Raw genomic sequence first — 21,325 nt, 5'->3', positions numbered from 1 at the left:
TCTTTTTCGAAGCAGGGCAGTCCTCAGAGGAGTCAGAGGTCGCTGGTCCCTTGGAAGGCGTCGCTGGAGCAGAGTTCTTTGGAAGGCAGGAGACAGGCCGGTGAGTTTCTGGAGCCAAGGCAGTTGTTGTCTTCTGGTCTTCCTCTGCAGGGGTTTTCAGCTGGGCAGTCCTTCTTGTTGTTGCAGGAATCTAATTTTCTAGGGCTCAGGGTAGCCCTTAAATACTAAATTTAAGGGCGTGTTTAGGTCTGGGGGGTTAGTAGCCAATGGCTACTAGCCCTGAGGGTGGGTACACCCTCTTTGTGCCTCCTCCCAAGGGGAGGGGGTCACAATCCTAACCCTATTGGGGGAATCCTCCATCTGCAAGATGGAGGATTTCTAAAAGTTAGAGTCACTTCAGCTCAGGACACCTTAGGGGCTGTCCTGACTGGCCAGTGACTCCTCCTTGTTGCTTTCTTTGTTCCCTCCAGCCTTGCCGCCAAAAGTGGGGGCCGTTGACGGAGGGGGCGGGCAACTCCACTAAGCTGGAGTGCCCTGCTGGGCTGTGACAAAGGGGTGAGCCTTTGAGGCTCACCGCCAGGTGTCACAGCTCCTGCCTGGGGGAGGTGTTAGCATCTCCACCCAGTGCAGGCTTTGTTACTGGCCTCAGAGTGACAAAGGCACTATCCCCATGGGGCCAGCAACATGTCTCTAGTGTGGCCGGCTGCTGGAACTAGTCAGCCTACACAGACAGTCGGTTAAGTTTCAGGGGGCACCTCTAAGGTGCCCTCTGTGGTGTATTTTACAATAAAATGTACACTGGCATCAGTGTGCATTTATTGTGCTGAGAAGTTTGATACCAAACTTCCCAGTTTTCAGTGTAGCCATTATGGTGCTGTGGGGTTCGTGTTTGACAAACTCCCAGACCATATACTCTTATGGCTACCCTGCACTTACAATGTCTAAGGTTTTGTTTAGACACTGTAGGGGGACCATGCTCATGCACTGGTACCCTCACCTATGGTATAGTGCACCCTGCCTTAGGGCTGTAAGGCCTGCTAGAGGGGTGACTGACCTATACTTGCATAGGCAGTGAGAGGCTGGCATGGCACCCTGAGGGGAGTGCCATGTCGACTTACTCGTTTTGTTCTCACTAGCACACACAAGCTGGCAAGCAGGGTGTCTGTGCTGAGTGAGAGGTCTCCAGGGTGGCATAAGACATGCTGCAGCCCTTAGAGACCTTCCTTGGCATCAGGGCCCTTGGTACTAGAAGTACCAGTTACAAGGGACTTATCTGGATGCCAGGGTCTGCCAATTGTGGATACAAAAGTACAGGTTAGGGAAAGAACACTGGTGCTGGGGCCTGGTTAGCAGGCCTCAGCACACTTTCAATTGTAAACATAGCATCAGCAAAGGCAAAAAGTCAGGGGGCAACCATGCCAAGGAGGCATTTCCTTACAAGGATGGTCAGGAGGATTGAAACGAGTGATGCTGGGATCCTTGCAATGAGAGCAAATATAAGAGCAGTGGTAACCATCTTACCCGTGTTCAAGAAACAGATTTAGGCAACATTCAACTCTCCATAGCACAACCGTTGCACCAGGACTCATGTGGCACCTTTTTTTTTTTATAGCCGGCTGCCTCTGCTTACTAACTCCATGACTTCCTGTAGTCTCACTATTACAGTGCTTATGTATTACCTTTATAACATAAGAATGTTTAATCTTCTACTGTCATTGTGACACCCTAGATATGATTTAGAAGACCAATGTGCCCATAGCAAAGTTATGTTATGTGTTTTCCTTTCTTGGTGCAGCTTGCTGATTTGTTTGCTAACTACAAGTCCTGGCCTTCTTTACTACAGTGCACGATTGTTACTGAATATAAATATACAGAATGTTCTGCCCCGTTATGTGGCTCAATAGGAAAACATGAATAAGATACTTTCTTGACATGATAAGTCAGACGCATGAAAATACACGGATTTACTTAAATCATTAGTCCAATTCCTAGTGTTACTTTACTTCCCAGGTTACTTCTAAGTCAACTTGTTTAATGCAGGTTGTCTCTTTGGTGATATGTGCAGCATATTATGCTGCTCTCTATTGTATCCAGGTGGTCAACGCAATGGGCATCATGTTTCTTACAATATACTTACTATTAAGTAATTTCCCTTTATACATATCTTGGGATGTGGAAATGCTACACACAAAAGTTGATGGATTGAAATCACTGAACAGAATCAAAACTACTCTACCTGCAGAAATATTTGGCATAATTAATATTATGGACACTTCTATCTTGTACCTCAACACAGTAGCCTACAAACTGATGCAGCTCCAAGTTTCACAACTCAACAGCTGTACCCAGCCATCTCAATGTTTTAAACACACCTGGATAAACTCTTCCTCTGCATAAATATCGATGAGGTCCAATCCGTCCGCCATGCTGTTGGGAGCGTGATCTGAAGAAATCTTAGGGGAATATAGCCAGACCTGGAAGAAACAAAAGTGTGATAAGCGGTCAGTGCTATTAGGGTGCAGCTGAAAAAAAGAAGCAGCCAGCCTTCAATTATACACTTATGCACACGGTCTCCGCTTCAACAGCATGGTTCTGCTTGAAAAAGTCATGTGTGCAAATGAATATGTTGCCACAATAGCAACTATAATCAGGTTAATTTGTCTCAAGCGCTCCCTCTTCAGAATACACCTCAAAAGTGCGAATGGGGTTTCTGTCCAATAATCCCTGGTCTGACCCTTACACCAGATGTGCCAAGTGCTGCCAAGACACTTGGATGACTCATGCACCTAATAGAGAGAGAAAAGAGTCCATATATAATCAGACAGATTAAAAGAAGAGTTTATATGGCACTCAAGCAATGGCCTCTCTTTGAAAAATCTGAAACTTCTTTGATCAGGAATACCTACAAAGATGCTTTGGCAACTTTCTCATGGAGGAGCCGTGCTTCCTCTTTATAGAGCCCTCCCTCTGTCATCTTTCTATTAAATAAGCCATCTAACAAATAATGTCACACTAGGTTTTACAACCCACCTGGACTTCAAACAATGAGACATTTGGAACACTTATTGTTGGCCATTGTTGAGGGCAATTTGTTCGTTTTTTGTCAGGGCAGGTTGTTCCTTTTCACTTGATGATCTCTTTAAAGTTGTCTCTAAATCAGGATACCTTATGGACCAATTTTCTATCAAGAACTCCTGTAGTTATACCACATCTTTGCTATACATCCAACTTTCAACCTGACAGTTGTATCAGAGCCTACTCTCATCAGTCAGGAGCAGTGGGAATCTTTATAAGACCCACCATCTATTTTCCAATTGATCTTTTACCCTTTGCTATTAGAATTCCCATCCTCTGTTTTTCTACACTCCTAATTGAACCTACACTGCTTTCTTTTATTGACAGGCCATTTTCTATGAAGACCTGTCCTATACTCCCTATTTCATTAGGATACCCTGATCCCTCTCCATCTGTATATAAAAAAAATCCCCACCAAAGCTCGCCTAGCAGTAGCAATAACCATTTCCCTTTCCTACTTTTAGGGACAAACAGCACTGGTACCATAGGAACCTACTTAACAGCATCCTACTACCCAGGGCTGTAAGTGGGCCAAGCCCATCCGGGTCTCCCAGTAGTGGTTGAAATGGACATTGAAATGGGTGTCTATATGGTCCTATGGTCATGTCCCTAACCTTAGTGGACAAAACTATTGACAATATCTGTACAGAGAATGTCAACAATGCTACGGTAATCCATGTCAGAGAATAAATCCCTGTTTATATTTCACATTTTATTTAATATTGAATTTTTCAAGGGTTAGATGTATGACCATTTCCTTTTGTGACTCGCAAACTGTGTATTTTAGCGACTTGCAATTTGTGAGTTACAAAAGGAAGCGTACTAATGTGTCACAGACTCATTTAGCGATTCCCAATGGGGTCGCAATTGAACTTCCTCATCAATATTCCTGAGGCAGGTTGCAATTTGCAGGCCATTGGGAATGGGCAATAACACAGGAATGGTGGCCTGCTGCAGACAGCAGACCACCATGTCTGGGTTTGCTTTTAAATAAAGCAACTTTTTTAATGTAGTCCATTCAACCTAAAGGAAAATGGGATGGGTTTCAAAATGTTTCAATTTTTAAGGGTAGACAGTGGTCTGTGCAATTTTTGTTCGACCGCATTCTGGTTGCAAAACACTCGTACACCCCTCTGCGACTTGCTTTTAGGAACGGACGTCCTTGGCACACCCCTTCCTAATAGCGACTTGCAAAGCCTATTTAGCTAGTCGGTAAAAGGTTACCTACTTGCAAACTAGGGTTTGTAGATGCCAGAGGCTATTTTAGGGGACACAAATGGGCCGAATCTCTGTTTGCAACCGCGAAAAACGGTTGTACATCTGGTCCTATGAATCAGGGGTGTGGATTCCTCTTGCCCGACGCTCAGGACATATTGTTTGGGGCACGGCCAAGTTTTCACGTTTATTTTCTTCTTGCAGCACAAACCCTTTGGCGGTCAGTTTACAGTACCACATTATGGAGCAGGAAAGGGAATGGTCTGCAGTTGAATTAATATTTGTGTCCATATGTTAATGCTGTTCGAACCTGTATTTATGGGTTATAAATGCAAAGCCTTTATTATTAGACTGAGCTATCTAAATAAAAGTATTCATTGCCACGGTAGTTTCTGGCACTAAACAAAAACTAATTTGTGTGCCAATATACTCCATGGGGAAGAGCAGAATGCTATCACTCACAGTAAAGCCAGCCAATAGATTGATAAAGAAACAGAATTTTAATAAAAACAAAAATACCTTTGTTAACACCAGACCTAATGGGGGGCCCAATTCTTAAAGACAGTCACAAAAGTGCACCCATGGTATAGGTCTTTGCATTTGTGGTGTTCATGAATTCACACGCATTTACATAAATAGACCACAAAATCGTACTCCTAGAACGTATTTGTGAACTGTATTTTGGTATAAGCAAATTATGTGTAGATTTGCTCAGGCAAAAATCTATTGAGCGTTTACAATTTCACGTTACCTCCAACCACTTTTTCCCCAACTCTGGAAGAACTTCTATTTATGCCCTTGTCAGAAGTAAATTTCCATCCTTTCTTGGTATGGGAAAAGATTAGAGAAGAACTGGTGAAAATTGTTAAAACATACATTTTAGTAGGTTTGCACAGACTTAAAAGCATTAGAGCTCTGTAACTATTGTTTACTGCTTCCTCCAGTCCTGGTATGTAGATCTACGGAAAGGAGGCAAAATGAGGAAATTGCTATAGGACTTGAAATTGCTAGTATTCAAGCCCTACTATAGTTTTAGCCCTGGGATAATCAGAGAGATAATCGCTACCATAATTTGTCGCTGCACTATGTGGCGCCAAAGGGACACTTTTCTTTTTTTACAGGACAAGTAGATTTATGAAGCAACCTGTCCTATGGACAAGTATATATTTTATTAAATTCTACACCCCTGATGAGCATTAGCTATTTGCATTCCCTGTGAGTGTTAGCTATTTCCGGTATGTTATATTTCTGTTGTTTATATTTGTGTAGCACATTACCCTTGTGTACTGCATTCTTTCAACTGAGTTGCCTCAATGTGATTTAAACAGGCAAATTTTGAGAGCTCTGGGGTTGAGGCTGAAGGCAGAGAAAGTTTCTAACAGAGCCGATTAGTGGATTAAAATGGGTCAGAACACATGGTCATCTAATCCTGGACGTCCTAGCAAAGTGCACAGAACAGTCATGTATTGGTGTAGCAATAATTCTGTGCAAATGTGTGCAAAGGAGGTACACAGTTTTCAAAATACTGACAACACACAAATAAAAGAAAATACTGGGCCCACAGGTTAGTAGGTGCGTTGTGTTTTTGGGGTGGAGATTAAGTGAAAGGAGGATGCTGAAAAACAAAGAGATAAGGGGTGAGCCATGCAGATGGAGAGGTGTGGAAAGAAAAAGGGCTTAAATGTCTAAAAGAGTGAACATAACAGGAGTGACTGAGATACTCTTAAAACCACTATCATTTTTCACAGGCCTCTAATGTTTAATTCACCAACTTGCATTTTCAGAATTGAAGAAGTTTTATATTATTTACAAGAAAATCATTATTCCATATCTCATACAGCTAACAAGTACTGATAAAGCCAGTAGTCATGGCTGGTTTTAGGTGCAAGTGAGTTTATGTGTTATATTTCTGGATGCAATAACCGGAAGAACAAAGATAATCTAATATGCCCTTTTGGACTGCACATTATATGAATTTCAGCAGCGTAATTTACGTGTTTAAGTGGCGTGTTTAATTATATCGGTGACGCCCCTTTCACAACCCCCCCCCCTACTTTTTTCATCCTACTTAAAGCCTAGCCACTACCTCCTTTTCAGGCCTCCCAATTCTTAGCATGTTTTCTTCCCTCTTCTTTCTTAGCCGTAACACGTTTATTTGGTATCTTGAGGGAAGCACTGTACAAGGTTCATAAACCTATAAGCTCAATTGGGGTACTCGATTGCTTTATTAAAACACCGTCTACCGTCTTACTCTTTGATGAGTCCGCCAGTGACCTATGTTGTGAAAAGGGGTGAGGTGGGGTTTCTATCGTACCACGACACGACCCAGTGAAAAATCTATAGTTGTCTTTAAAGCTCTTTCAAATATGCGCGCGCATCTGAAAGTCTCCTCCGTACGTTCGTTATCATCTGCCACACATCACGTACGCTATCACGAGCACCTTGCCCCTGTGCCACAATCTATTTAGCTTTAGTTGTCCATCTCGCTAGTTCTTCATTATGCAATAAGGTGTGTTCCAGCCCATATCTCCCTTTTCTCACACTTACATTCGCCGCCGCGCGAATTGGCCGCGCTCCGAACTTCCGATCAGTTCAGCCCCTACGGAACGATCGGTCCGTCACTGACTTCCGGCCTTCTGCGGGCTATGGTCGTTTCACTTCCGGTAGCAGCGCGCGTCGCTTAGAAACGTATTTCCGTTTCTAAATGTTGCCTTTCCGGGGCAGCGCTTATTAGCCTAATGCCAATAATTATTATAATAATAATAATTAAAACATAGAATGTTAATAAAAAAGATGTGCCTGCGTTGTGCGCCTTGTTGTTCGGAAAACCAATTTTAGACTACTACATATTCCTGAAGGGAGAGATCCTCCTAAACTGCAGAAAAGTCAGGGAGATAATGTACGTAGGTGCCATTTTTCACAGGTCTACGCGTGATCTGCTGCGCATTCGTAATTTTTACCTTTCAATTCTGTGCAGAACCGGAGGCTTCGGATTATGCCTCTCTTTCTTTTATTACTGAAAACACATCATCTAATAAATAACTACATATACCATGAGCCCTTTAGCCCATTCACCCATACTGCTCTATCAATGAAAATTTTTCGCGCATAGGTGATAAGAATTTTCAGTTCTATTAAGGACACCAAGGCGAGGATTATGCTTTTCCTTCTTTGCTGTTTATTATTACAAAAAATTACAGCAGCCAATCAAGACTGTACCAAAAAAAAAAAACTACAACTCCCATGAACCCAACCTATTTCCTCACTACCAATGGGCGGCCGTGATGCTTCATAACAGTCCTAGCTGCAATTTTTCTTCCTCTTTCTTTGCAGTGAGAAAAAATGAAAGTATCTAATAATAACAAGACAGTCTTAACAAATTTGGCCTTAAAACACAACCAGGAACGGTCGTTTCTCTCAAGAAGGACGGGTAACAACGCCGAAAGAAGAGGATTCTTCCTAAATCGCATCATGAGGACTTCTGATCTGAAGCTGAAATAGGAGAGAAAAACAGGCACATAATACACAGTTGCATAATTCTATAGCAGGACTGGAGGCGAGGATTATGCAGTCCTTTCTTCACTTTTATTAATAACAGCAAGGTCAAAGATCAACAACATCAAACTTCAACTCCCATGATGCCCACAAGAAAACCATGACAACTAATAAACCAATCCCCAGTCCATAAGGATGAGTATATAAATAACTGACGGGCGCAGTCCTTCCTCTTTCTTCACTGCTGCCCATCAGTTAAGTCCTCGCTCCTTCTCGCTTTTGGGGGATCGGGGATTGCCTTGTGCTTTAGCGTTTATTGCTCTTTAGATTTGCTGAGATCTTGAGGAACGCTCCTCGCTTTCAGCGCTCTGTTTTCTGTGTGCGCCGGGTGCGAGGAACGTATCCGCATTCCTCGCATTCTTGTACTTGACATTTCGCGCAGTAGGCTCTCGCCCGAACGCGTTGTGCAGTGACGGCCTGTCACCGCTAGGGGCGTTTATCACGCTCCCGATCTGGGAAGGCAGCGCTTCGCGCGCTGAATTTTTCCGATCGTTTCTAAGCCTGGCAAGCACCCGCCCTTGGGGTTGCTTGCCATTTAGGCTCCCAACCCTTGCAGACACCGCGTAGCGGTAGGAGCAGGTTCTCCTGCATTTTATATTTCCCTTCAGGGACGTTTTTACAGTGATTTTAAGCACTTTTATATATTTGGTGATGCTTGGAGCACGGCAAGGGGGCTGCCTATTGAATTTAGGTTGGGTGTTATCTGTTATTTCTCTCACCCCTCTTTATTGACGCCCCTTGGTGGGGTAAGTGGCGATTTGCTTCTGGTTACCCTGGGTCTTCCCCTGTATTTTTTGGTGCTGAGTTGGGTACTTTGGGTGCGATGTCTTCTTCTACCCCCTCAGTGGATTCTTTTCTTGACCATGCATACGCCCCATCTTTGGGGTCGGAGGAAGTTTGGCCTCCTCAGCGACACCTTCCTGAGGGGATGGACAAACTAGTTTCGCAGGCGGTGGCGAAAGCCCTAGCACCCCTGCAGGATAGGGTGGACAAGCTCATGCAGAAGGTGTCCCACTCAGCGAGTGTTTTAGGGGAGTCGGACCCTCGGGCCAGTACATATAAGGTCCCTTCTTCCTCTAGGAAGCGTGACACAGGACACCTGGAGGGGTTCGCCTGGTTAAGGGAGGCCTTTGCCAAGAGTGCGCGAACGCTAGGCCCTGTACCCTGCCGGGAGGATGTCTCACCTTGAGAGCATGGCAGCTATTCTGCCCTGGCACTAGATCCCTTTGTGGGATCACCCCATTCGGGGTGGGGTGACTCCGATGACGAGGGCTCATCGGATGAGGGTCGCATCGTTGGAAGGCCTTGGCGCCCATCTGGGAACACCTCTAGTGTGGAGGAAGAAGGTTGGGATTCGGACATGTTTGACCCTGAGGACGTTTATCACCCTCGGTCCTCTGAATGGGTCCCCAATCCTAAAGTGGCGGCCTATGTGGCTAAAACTATCCGCCACCCCTTGGAGCAAGGGGTCTGGGCCCGCTTGCGGGCGGAATGTTCTCGGCCGGCGCTGGGGGACAAGGTGGCTGCAACACCTGTGTTGGACCCTAAATTATGTACTTTCTTTTCGAAGTACATCCGTGATCCCAAGAAGGGGATCGATCGTTCTTGGCGGTGGTGCCAAGACAAACTGTTGGATGTGTTGGGCCCCTTAATGAAGATTATTGAGTTGCCGGATTCGGCCAGGGGTGCAGGGGAACCCTTGCAGGCGGATCTAGTAGCTGGATGGGCACAAAGGGCAGTTTGTCTCTTAGGCAACGCCAATTGTGCCATTTCCACGGAGAGATGGCGTTCTCTCCTGATAAAGATCGACCCTAAGTTGGGGGAGCTGGCAACATCTGAGGCTGGCGCGATAGCCCAGGGCAGTCTCTTCGGGGATCCTTTTGTGAAGGAGCTTGGGCGATTCATATCTACTTTCTCCACTTTGGATAAAGCGCAGTCCATGATGCGCAAGATATTTTCCGGAAAGGTTTTCGGCGGGCCGGAAGAGGAAGGGGTCGCTCATCCGGCCGCTCTCAACAGTCAAGCCTCTCCAGAACCCAAGGCAAGCGCAACAACGGCTGGAGTGATGGCCGTCAGGGAACCTTCTTCCCCAACAGAGGTCCTGGCCGGGGACGCTCTTCGCATTTCCAACGTGGAAATTCCAATTCCCAGGGAGGAAGTATAGGTGAGCACCCCTCTTTCTTCCCCTCTAGAGCTGGGAGCCAGGATTGCTCTCTTCGCAAGCAATTGGGCCCGGCTTACGTCCGACTCTTGGGTTTTAGAGACGGTCTTAGGTTTTCGCATAGAGTTGCATGGGACACCTGTTCAACCGGTTCGCCCTCCTCCCATTCGGTTCAGTGTACAGGATTAACTGTTGATCGATTCGGAAGTCCGACTTCTTCTGGGCAAGGGAGCCATTGTCCCGACTCCCCTCCATCCGAGGGGGTTTCTGAGCAACATTTCCTGGTCGAGAAGAAAGACAAAGGTTTACGCCCAGTGATAAACCTCAGGGTGTTCAACAAATGGGTGGTTTATCGTCATTTCAAGATGGAGGGTATCCATCTTCAGGGACCTTTTGTGTCAAGGGAATTGGTTGATACGTTTGGATCTCAAGGACGCGTATCTTACAGTCCCCATTTACCACCCTCACCGCAGGTTTCTGCAGTTTCAATGGTGGAGTCAGGTCTACGAGTTCATGTGCCTCCCGTTCGGCCTTTCTTCAGCACCTTGGTGCTTCACGAAACTGCTGAGACCGGTAGTCGAGTTTTTGCGGGCTCAGGACGCAAGACTGATTATTTACTTGGACGACATCCTTCTGATGGACCAGTCCAAATCGCAACTACTGTCTTACACGAACATGACTATTGCATTACTACAAGATCTGGGCTTTGTGATCAATTCGGAGAAGTCCTCTCTGTGCCCGTCTCAATCCACAACGTTTTTGGGTTTTGTGGTGGACACGACGTCAGCGACGCTGCGTCTTCCGGAGCACAAGGTCTCCAAGATAAAGAAGGAGATTGCCAGGGTGCTCCGCAGGGACAGGACCTCCCTCCGGCAGATTGGCAGGATTGTGGGACTCCTGTCGTCGTCGATCCAGGCTATATTTCTGGGTCCTCTCCATTACATGGCCCTGCAGCGGCTGAACGCTTCTCACCTCCGGAAAGGGCATACCTATTCAGCTCTGGTAGAGCTCTCTTCGGAGGCTCGCCTAGAGATGCAGTGGTGGTTGGACCACATTGAGGCATGGAATGGCAAGGCCATTTTCAGTTCTCTCCCCGACCTGGTGATCGAATCGGATGCCAGCAGACTGGGCTGGGGAGCCAGGTGTGGTCAGATCTCCATGGGAGGTCAGTGGACCTCGGAGGAGTTGAACCTACACATCAACTGCCTGGAGCTTCTGGCGGGGTCGTTTGCGATCCGCTCTTTGACACGAGACAGGATTTCCTGTTGTGTCCTTCTTCGGATGGACAATATATCAGCTGTTCAGTATATCAACAGACTGGGGGGCACTCGCTCCAAGGTCTTAGCAGACTTGGCGAAGGATTTCTGGAATTATTGTCTTCAGAGACAGATTTCGGTCACAGCGGAATATCTTCCGGGGACCCAAAATCAGGTGGCGGATTGGAATTCCCGGTAACTCAAGGATTCCAGCGATTGGCGTCTGGATCCGGAGATATTTCGGTCTCTGATGGACCATTGGGGTCCTTGTTCTGTGGACCTGTTTGCATCCCGGTGGAATGCTCAACTTCCGACTTATTTCAGTTGGAAACCCGATCCGGGGGCGAGCGCAGTGGATGCTTTCTTGCAGGATTGGTCAACGATCAGTGTTATGCTTTCCCTCCGTTCTTGTTGATCCCCAGAGTGGTGGCTCAGGTGCGTCACCAGCGGGCGTCTCTGATTAATGATATCTCCGATCTGGAAGGCTCAGCCGTGGTTCCCCACTCTTCTGGAGTTGTCTTGGATGGCTCCTATCAGACTCTCTTGTGTACCGGGAGTCCTCCAGGACCCACAGGGTCACCATCATCCTCTGGTGCTTCAGGGTCACCTCGATCTCATGGCATGGAGGATTTCAGGGAACGTTGGGAAAACGTCTGCCTTTCACGGGAAGCTGCGCCCCTTATTAGACAGGCGTGGGCCCCAGGTACTATCAAGCGATATAGATCGGCTTGGAACAGATGGGCCCGTTGGCGTCTGGAGAGGGAGGTGGATCCCGTGGGGGCCCCCATTGAATTAATAGTCAATTTTCTGGCTGAACTTTTTTCATCTGGTCTGAGTTATTGTACTATTAACTCTTTTCGTTCTGCAATCTCAGCGGGACATAATACTATCAATGATGTTCCGGTGGGGGAACACCCCTGGGAGAGTAAACTCTTGAAAGGGGTTTGTTTGTCCCGTCCTCCTGAACCTCGTTATTCGGGGTTATGGGATATGAACCAGGTTCTTCATTTTTTATCCTCTTGGCCAGATAATTGTTACCTATCCAGGAAGCAACTTTCCGCAAAATTGGCGATGCTTTTGTGCCTGGTCTCTTGCAAACGTGTTTCCGACGTGTGGGCTTTGGATGTGTCCGCCAGGGTCTTCACCCCAGACGGGGTTACTTTCACTGTTTCCCGACCGACTAAGACAGGTACCAGGTTTGTATCTTATCCCAGTTTTGATTCTCATCCTTGGTTATGCGTGGTGAGATGTCTACAGACCTATGAAGCGGTCACGGAGGAGGTTAGACCTCCCGGAGAGAGGCAGCTTTTGATTGCTGTCAAGAAACCGTTTAAGGCAGTGTCTTTGCCCACCATTGCTAGGTGGGTTCGTTGGGTTATGTCAGAATCTGGCATTGACATTAGACGTTTTGGGGCTCATTCTACTAGAGGTGCTATGGCTTCCAAGGCCATTTTGGTCGGTGGGCGTTTGGAGGACATTATGAGTTCGGCTGATTGGTCTTCGGAGTCGGTTTTTAAGAAGTTTTATTTTAAACCACTCCATGAGGCTGCCTCGCTGGTGGTAAGTAAGCTTTAAACCTGCATAATCCTCGCCTCCGGTCCTGCTATAGAATGAAAAAATTCCTAGCTATTGTGAAGGAAACTTTCAATTCTATTAAGGACACGGAGGCGAGGATTATCCCGCCCATATACTATATTATTATTACCCACCCGAGATTGAGCTGCCAGTTTGTTGATTGGAGTCCTCTTTGCAGGTGTATGGTAATTTTCTTTGGTGATGTTTGACTACTTATGCACTTCTGATGTTCGTTATGGCTGTATTTCTGCATTATGTTCATGTATGTATTTTTACTTACTATATGTTCACTCTTATTGGAGCATTATGTTTGAGGTAGGTCTATTGCTGTGTCTGATCTCTTCCTTGTCTTGTAGGAGGTGATTCTAAAGGAGATTGAAGTCGCGAGTTTCTTAACTTCCTTCAGTGAAGAAGAGGAAGGACTGCGCCCGTCAGTTATTTATATACTCATCGTTATGGACTGTGGATTGGTTTATTAGTTGTCATGGTTTTCTTGTGGGCATCATGGGAGTTAAAGTTTGATGTTGTTGATCTTTGAACTTGCTGTTATTAATAAAAGTGAAGAAAGGACTGCATAATCCTCACCTCCGTGTCCTTAATAGAATTGAAAGTTTCCTTCACGATAGTTAGGACATTTTTCATTAAGTGAGAATTTAAATAAAGCATGCAATATCAAAACAAGAAATTGTCACATTGCATCAAAAAATAACAATAAATACAATGACAATGAATCACATAAACCGATGTAGAGCATGAAACTGGTAGACTAGTCTTGGGAAGGTAAAATATATCCATTGGGTGGGATAATCCTCACCTCCGTGCCCTTAATACAATTGAAAATTCTTATCATGTATGTTCGAACATTTTTCATTCTATAGCAGGACCAGAGGCTCAGATTATGCTTGTTCAAAGCTGCTGAAAAACAACTGAGGGCACATCCAAAACTGGTTTACGATAAAACGTCTTGAATGTAGAATCGGAAGACCAGTCAGCGGCCTTCATTATCTCCTGTAACTAAGAACCGAGAGAGAATGAGTTGGATGCCATGGCGCCCCTCACTGAATGAGCTCCAAACACAGAGGTATCTATTTCTGCCTCAGACAGAATCCATCTCACCCAGCGAGCTAAGGTGGCAGAAGATACCAGATGAAAGGGTTTCTGAAGTACAATTAGCAATTGACCCCAGGCGGTTGACAAAACTCCCTGGTGCGGTCTTCATACTCCTTTAAACATTGCACAACACATAGCTTAGAATCATCTGGATAACTAGGATAGGTTACCTGCCTTGAACCAGTCTTCGTCCTTCTGGAAATTTAAAAAAGTACTCCATATGGGAGGAATACACGGCCCAAAATATCCAAAGCTTGCACATCAGACACCAGTTTGCATGATACCAAACACAGCAAGATAGTCAGTTTGGCTGATAACTGTTTACAGGACAAGTCTGCATTGCAAGGCCAGTGTAGTAAGAAGTTGAGGATGACATTTACATCCCACAGATATGTGTACTTCGGTTGAGGAGGATTAGTTAACTGAATACCCTTCATGACCTGAGCCACAAGAGGATGCTCCCCTACAGGCTTTCCTTCAAGAAATACATGTCCCGCAGAGATAGCTGATCTATAGTTTTTTACTGTGCAAAAACTTAGGCCTTCTGACGTCAATTCTGCCAAAAAATTTACTACAGTAACAACTGGGGCCCCCAAGAGATCCAGATTCTGAGAATTGCACCAACCCACCCGTCGACGCCATGCAGAGGCATACCGCCTATGGGTGGAGACTGACCATGACGCTGATATGAAGGAATTAGACTGTTCTGAAAGGCCTGGCACACTCCAGTGTTGCCTGAAATTCGCCAAGCCATAAGGTGCAATTTGCCTTGGGTCAAAAGAGGATGGGTCTGACCTGCTGGATCCAGCAATAACTCCGGGATCGGGGGAATTTGGACAGGACACTCCTTGGACATATCCAGAAGAACAGGGAACCATGGCTGAGCTCTCCAAAAGGGGGTAATCAGAATCAATTCTGCCTTCTGCTTGAGCGCCTGAGACGCCACCCTGGGTATCATCACGAAAAGGGGAAACGCGTAGAGGAGAGGATCCGTCCACTGCTGGAGAAAGGCATCCGTGGCTACTGCCAGAGGATCCGGTCTCCATGAGTAGAACCGCTGTAGTTGATGGGAGAGACGAGATGCAAAGAGATCTGTGTGACGGCGACCCCATCTGGCTTGGAGGGCTCGAAACACCGAGGAATGGAGTTTCCACTCGCTGGAGTCCCTGAGGAACCTGGAGCTCCAGTCCGCTATGAAATTGCACCGACCTGGCAGATATTCTGCTATTACTAAGATCTGATTCTGTAGACCGTACTGCCAAAACGTCTTTGCAATCTCTGCTAACTTGCGACCTCGTCCCACCTAGCTTGTTGATGTATCGTACCACCGAGACATTGTCTATACGCAGTAGAACGCAACAATTGGAACAAGGAGCCAGAGTTTTTATGGCAAACGAACCTGCCAAAAGCTCTAAACAATTTATATGAAACCGTGATTCTTCGTGCGACCAACGCCCTCCGGTCGAGACAGAATCGCATCTGGCTCCCCATCCCCACCTGCTGGCGTTCGATTCCAGAATGATATCTGGATGAGTCCCGAAAGAGGCTTTGCTATTCCTCGCTGCCATGTGGTCGAGCCACCATTGAAGCTGGCAGCGTATCCTGGCTAGAACTCACAGGGATATCTTGTCTTTCTGGAGCATGGACCTTATCTCTTTCCGAATTGACTGTAATTTCTGGGCCGGAAGAGATGGGAGAGAAGAAATAGAGTCTATCTGGAAGCCCAGAAACTACCTTTTGGCGGGCTGTTGTCAGAGCGGATTTCTTCACATTTATCGGAAATCCCAGCTCCTGAAGCAGATGGATAGTCTGATTCAAATGTTGCGTGAGGAGCAGAGCATCTTGCGCCATTATTAGCATATCGTCAAGATAGACAATCAACCGGACTCCTTTGGCCCGAAGATTCTCTACCACAGGACGCATAACCTTGGTTAAACACCAGGGCGCTGAAGAAAGGCCGAATGCAGTACTGAAGACTTCGCATTATACTTCTTCGAAGCTGTGCACCGCTACTGATGCTACATCTACAATTGGTTTGTGATAAAAAACCCTGAAGGTGAAATCAGAAGACTATTCTGCAGCTACAATAGTGTCCTCCAGTCTAGATCCAGAGAGAGAGCTTTTGAAGCCTTGGCACCCTTGACAGGATGTGCCCCAAAAAGACACATCAATACCAGCCTCCTCTAAGCGCCATTTGACCCAACAAGCTAGAGTAGGTGGCTTAGCACGAGTGCGTTTATAAGTTGCCCCTCGCGGGGACCCTATGTGTTGCCATTTTATACAGTTGGTGGATCGGTCAGGCGCCTCACATCCTTTCAGGGAAGCCCTGCGTGCTCCAATGGGCATGATACACGTGTATGGGAAATCCCTTTTAAACCATCCCGTGTGGGTTCCCACTGTGGGATTCCCTCTACCCTCGCTCGACACTGCTTTGCAGAAAGTTTGTCCCCTCACAACCCATTTGGTTACTGGCACCACCTGGTGGCCAGCCTCCAAATATATTTACAAACAAATTAGAGCTCTGACGAGGGGACTGCTCAAATATATATATATTAAAGGGTGTATTTTGAATTGTCAGTCAGTTGATTACTGGTGCTCTCATTTTTTCACATGGAATCCCTCAAGGGCCACGAGTATTCACAATATTATGAAGGGGAAGAGGAGTGGCCCTCCAATGGATGCCGCTTGCCTGCAGAAAATGATAGGGTCAGTAGGCAGGCAATTTCAAAGGTTCTTTCCCCACCGTAACAGCAGACAGCGAGGGTAGCTAAGCAGATACCAAGGGTTTTTGGGGATCCTAACACAGCTGCTGCGGGTCCAAGCGGGCATTCCTCCTGTTATAATCCGCATCTTGGGACACGGAAGGGGCAGAATGCGGGTGGAATGGTGTGGGAGACACGGTTGGTGGGGTTCTAGGGAAGGCTGCTAGAGAAAGATCTCAGTTGCTGGCAGTGATCGTTATCTGCTGCTTATCTGTACTAATAAACTTACCTCTGAACCATTGAACCAGAGTACATCATTCTTACATATTGGCAACAAGCGGGAGGAGGAGAAGTAAGGTCTTTGCTGCGTCCAGCTGTGATGTCCAGCACTGACAAACAGAAAAGAGATCACCAGTTACCAGAAGGTTTTTGCGCAGCCCCACACCGAGGGCAATTCAGTGGCTTAATTGACTTAAAAAAATTGTGGCTTTTAAGACTTATAGCTACACTAGCCGCAAGCATATTGAAGCTCGAGCACTGACCCAGTTCAAGCCGCGTGGGGAGCTGAATCGTGAGCGTTGGCTCGAGCACTGAGTCAGATCAAGCAGCGCCAAGGGTGACCCTCCTATGGAATGGGAACTCTGGTATCCCATGTTTTTGGCATGTGTGGAGGTTTTTGAGGGGGAGGAATTCACTCTGTAAAAAATTGCTTTATTAAAACACACATTAAGGTGCCTCAGAGTATTCAAAACTTTACCGCTGTCGAAAATCCAGGAAATATAAATGTTTTAGAATATGCTGTAAAGCAACCGACCAATGGATATGGCAAAAAGATTACCACTGTAATGGAAAGATTCAAATTATGTTCAACAGCGCAAAGAGAAGAAGAAAGTATAGAGGAGTATGCATTGGTTCTTAAAGCATTAGCATCATCTTGCAAATTTGAAACCATAACTTATGACCAGGTTTGAGGGACCAGGTCGTGATGAAAACCAAAATTAAGAAGGTGCAAGAAAATCTTTGGGTGGAAACTTACATGACACTAATGCCTCTGTTAATATTGTTAAGAGCACTGAACAATCAGAAACATTTGTGCAAGAGATCAGAGGATACAATGGAAATGGTAGTGTGGGTTCGAAAAACGCTCAGACTAGTACAGAAGTCAATGTTATTAAGGGTGATAAAGAAAAAAAGTGTTGCTAATATAACGAAAACGTTTACTGATTGTTATGGATGCGGCAGTAGTTTTCACCTTGGAATTTTTAAGGGATATCCTGTAGTTGGGATATCTTGTAACCGCTGTAGGAAAAAGGGATATTTTGGAAGACTGTGCAGAAGCAAGCCTGAATCAAATATCAGCTATGTGGTGAATGAAGATGAGGGTGAAGATGTCCATCTCAATGAAGTATTATGTGTTATGAATGGGGGTGTAAATAGCTTTCCAAAATGTGTAGTCAACATTAATGGAAAGAGTGTAGAAGTCATGGCGGATTTCTGCAATTGAAACACCATTAGCAGTAAATCTGTATGGGAAATTAATTGCCAGAATGAGAGGATAATAGAGCCTGAGGTGCGACTTAGGGGCCATACATGTTATAGAATTGATCTACTCGGTTATTTCTAGGTTGACATTTGTTTTGGTGAAAGGAAGACTTGTGGGCAAATTTATGAAGCTACCAAAGGTGATTCTGTTTTGGGGTGGCCTCATCAGTTGAGTATGAAACTACACCTTAGTGCTGTTCCACCTGTTTATGCAGTGGGAAATGAGACATATCAACAATTTGTGAATGAGTTAAAGTCAGAATTTCTTAAAGTTTTTTGTGACAAATTGGGGAAATTTGCTTGTTTCAAACATAAAATTATTTTGTTGGAAAATGCAGTAACTGTCAGGCATAAACTTTGAAATGTAATCTTTACATACAGAGTAAAATTGAAAGAAATATTGCAAGATTTATGTGATAAAGGAGTGATTCATCCTATCGAATCATCACCATGGGTTTCACCTGTGGCTATTGCATTCAGGAGATTTCATATTATGCATGGGTTTTAGTAATCTGATCAATGAGATATGGATTGATAGGTATCAACTGCCTAACTTTCATTAATTAGTTTTAACACTGGCAGGGGCAATAGTTTTCTCCACATGAGACCTTGCCAGTGCATACTGACAAATTGAGTTATAGGAGGTGTCTTAACATCTGACTGCATTTGTTACACCTAAATGCATGTTTCAATTCTGCAGTACGCCTTTTCGTTTGGCTAGTGCAGAGTCTGTATTCCAGCGTTTGATGAAAGAGACGTTGGAAGATATCAAGGGGGCCATAGCTTTCTGAGATGACATATTGGTGTATGGTCAGGATGAGGATGAACATTTATTTAATCTTAGAAGGGTTTTTCAATGCGTAGGCCTGAAAGGTTTAACTCTGAAAGAATCTAAATGTAGATTGACATGTGAAGAGATGGAGTATCTTGGTCACTGTACCACAAAAAACAGTAATAAACTAAAACAAGATCATATTAAGCCTGTAGAGGATACTCCTGCCCCAAAACTAAGAAACAGCTACTATATTTTTTGGGTCTGACAGAGTGGTACTCTGAATTTAATGACAACTATACTTCTAAAGTTGAGCATTTACGCAAACTATAAAAAAAAATGAATTTTTGTGAGGGGCTCAACAGAACAATTGTTTTGGGGAGCTCAAATATGAACTAGCCAATGCTCCTTTTCTTAAGTCTTTTCAATTGGGAAGAGAATGCATAGTTGCTGTGAATGCTAGAGATTATGGAGTGGGGGCTACTCTTTCACACAGAGAGAAATCTGAAGAGTATGGGGTGTCGTATCGTATGCCCCAAGAGTGTTGAGAGATTCTGAAAGAAACTATTCCGTGATAGAAAAAAAGCAGTTGCATGCACATGGTCTGCAGATAATTTCAGGCAGTTTCTGTGGGGAACAGAGTTTGTGAATAGAAATGATCACAAACCACATGTCTGTGTCCTCTGCCCAGGAGGGGGCATGTGTATGACAGCTGCCAACCATAATAATTTAGAATTATTACTATTAATATGTGCCTGGAAGATTGAATGCACATGCTGATTTTTTGTTGTGGCTACCCTTGGTTGGGATGTCTGGTGACAAAGCAGTGGATGATTGTGAAGTGGTATATACTGTGGAGGATATCAATGGCTAGGATTACTCATGTGGCAGTCCAAGATTGATTTCTAAGGAAATCTGTGAAAATCAACTGAGGAAGGATGTTGAAGGGATGTTGGTGTGAGACTACATGTCTAAAGTTTGGCCAGAAAAGCGGAAGTTGAGTGGAGAAGCAGCTGTATTTTTTAAATTAAGACATTATTTTAAGTATAATAGTTTTAGTTTGTTTCGAGGTGATAAAGTTGTTCCGCCATTAGGTTTAAGAAAGAGATTTTTTATGTGGCACATGAAGGACATGATGGGATATCAGCCACCAATAGGCGCATTTGTGAATTTTACAGGTGGCCTCGTATTGACGGCATGGTTGATGATTTATTGAGAGGGTGTAATGTGTGTGCCAACAGTGACAAATCAGTAAAACTGTGTGTCTCAGTCTTCTCCCATTGAGTTTGCTTCAGAACCATGAAGAAAGATAGGTGTGGACATTTTGGGTCTGTTTTCTATGATTCCCAAGAAAGAAGCTTTTGCCATCGTCTTAGTCAATTATTTTTCAAAATGGCCTGAAGTTAAGATGACTGAGAAAATAACTTCAGAAATTATCATTGAGTTTTTTTTTTTTTGCAGAGATGGTCCACCCAAAGAGTTGGTTTCTGATAATAGGTCCCAATTTCTAAGTAAGGTGTTTGAAGACTACTTGTCAAGGTGTGGTATAAAACATAAGAAAACTGCCAACTATACTGGACTATAAGGGTGGTTTGCCTTGGAAGAAAGTTTTGCAGGCCACATTATTGTCATATCATACAATGCTGAATTCTGTTACTGGTTGTTCACCTTTTGAATTACTTTGTGGCAGGAAACCGAGTACCAAGTTTACTCCGTTGTGGATGATGTATTGTGGTAGAGATTCTGATGTGTGTATTGACTATAAGAAAATCAGGGACTGTGTGGAAGCTTATCAGTAAAAATAAGTAAAGCTATGAATAAGAACAGAGGAAAAACCTTCTTGTGTTAAGATTTGCCCTGGTGACTGGGTTTAAGTCAGAAAGCCAGTAGTAGTGGGAAAAGAGTCCAAATGGTATGATCCCATCATAGTTGTGGAGGTTTATGACAAAGCCTTAAAGGTCAAAGGAGGACACAGTTGGAATATGAGCAGAGTTTCTATTTGCAGAAGTCCTCTTTATGGTGGTTTTGGTGATATCGAACAGCTCAGTAAGAAAGTGGATAAGAGTAACGTCTTCATGGATGTGCCACTGTTGGATAATGTTGTGGTGCTGAGTGAATCTGAATGTGCTTTAAAAAATTGAATGTATTCAAAGGGATTTGAAGACGTAGTAAGAAGAAGCTCACAATCTAAACATTCACCAGCAACATTTTCAGAATATGTTAATTATTAATTTAAAGCATACAATTTACTTGCAATATGGTGTATTGTTTTAATTACCGCTTAAATATTGTATATATTGCACATATTGTTATGGTTTTTTTTATTTATGAAGTTTTAGTTGTTTCCATTTATTTGTTAATG

The 21,325-nt window shown here is 44.6% G+C and overlaps 1 protein-coding gene across 1 annotated transcript in view; it reads right to left on the bottom strand.

Annotated features, from left to right (window-relative positions):
* CPSF7 (cleavage and polyadenylation specific factor 7) overlaps positions 1-6,975 on the bottom strand; it is a 175,517-nt gene extending 168,542 nt beyond the window's left edge. Inside the window, exons 1-2 of the mRNA XM_069223252.1 lie at positions 6,838-6,975; positions 2,373-2,474 (exon numbers count right to left, since the gene is read on the bottom strand). Coding sequence (XP_069079353.1) covers positions 2,373-2,426 — 54 coding nt within the window. The 5' untranslated portion in view covers positions 2,427-2,474; positions 6,838-6,975. The remainder of the gene's footprint in view (positions 1-2,372; positions 2,475-6,837) is intronic.
* Positions 6,976-21,325: the final 14,350 nt, after the last annotated feature.

This window comes from Pleurodeles waltl, chromosome 3_1 (assembly GCF_031143425.1).
Source record: "Pleurodeles waltl isolate 20211129_DDA chromosome 3_1, aPleWal1.hap1.20221129, whole genome shotgun sequence".
Classification (NCBI taxonomy): Eukaryota; Metazoa; Chordata; class Amphibia; order Caudata; family Salamandridae; genus Pleurodeles; species Pleurodeles waltl.
This window is presented reverse-complemented; position numbering and strand designations above follow the sequence as displayed.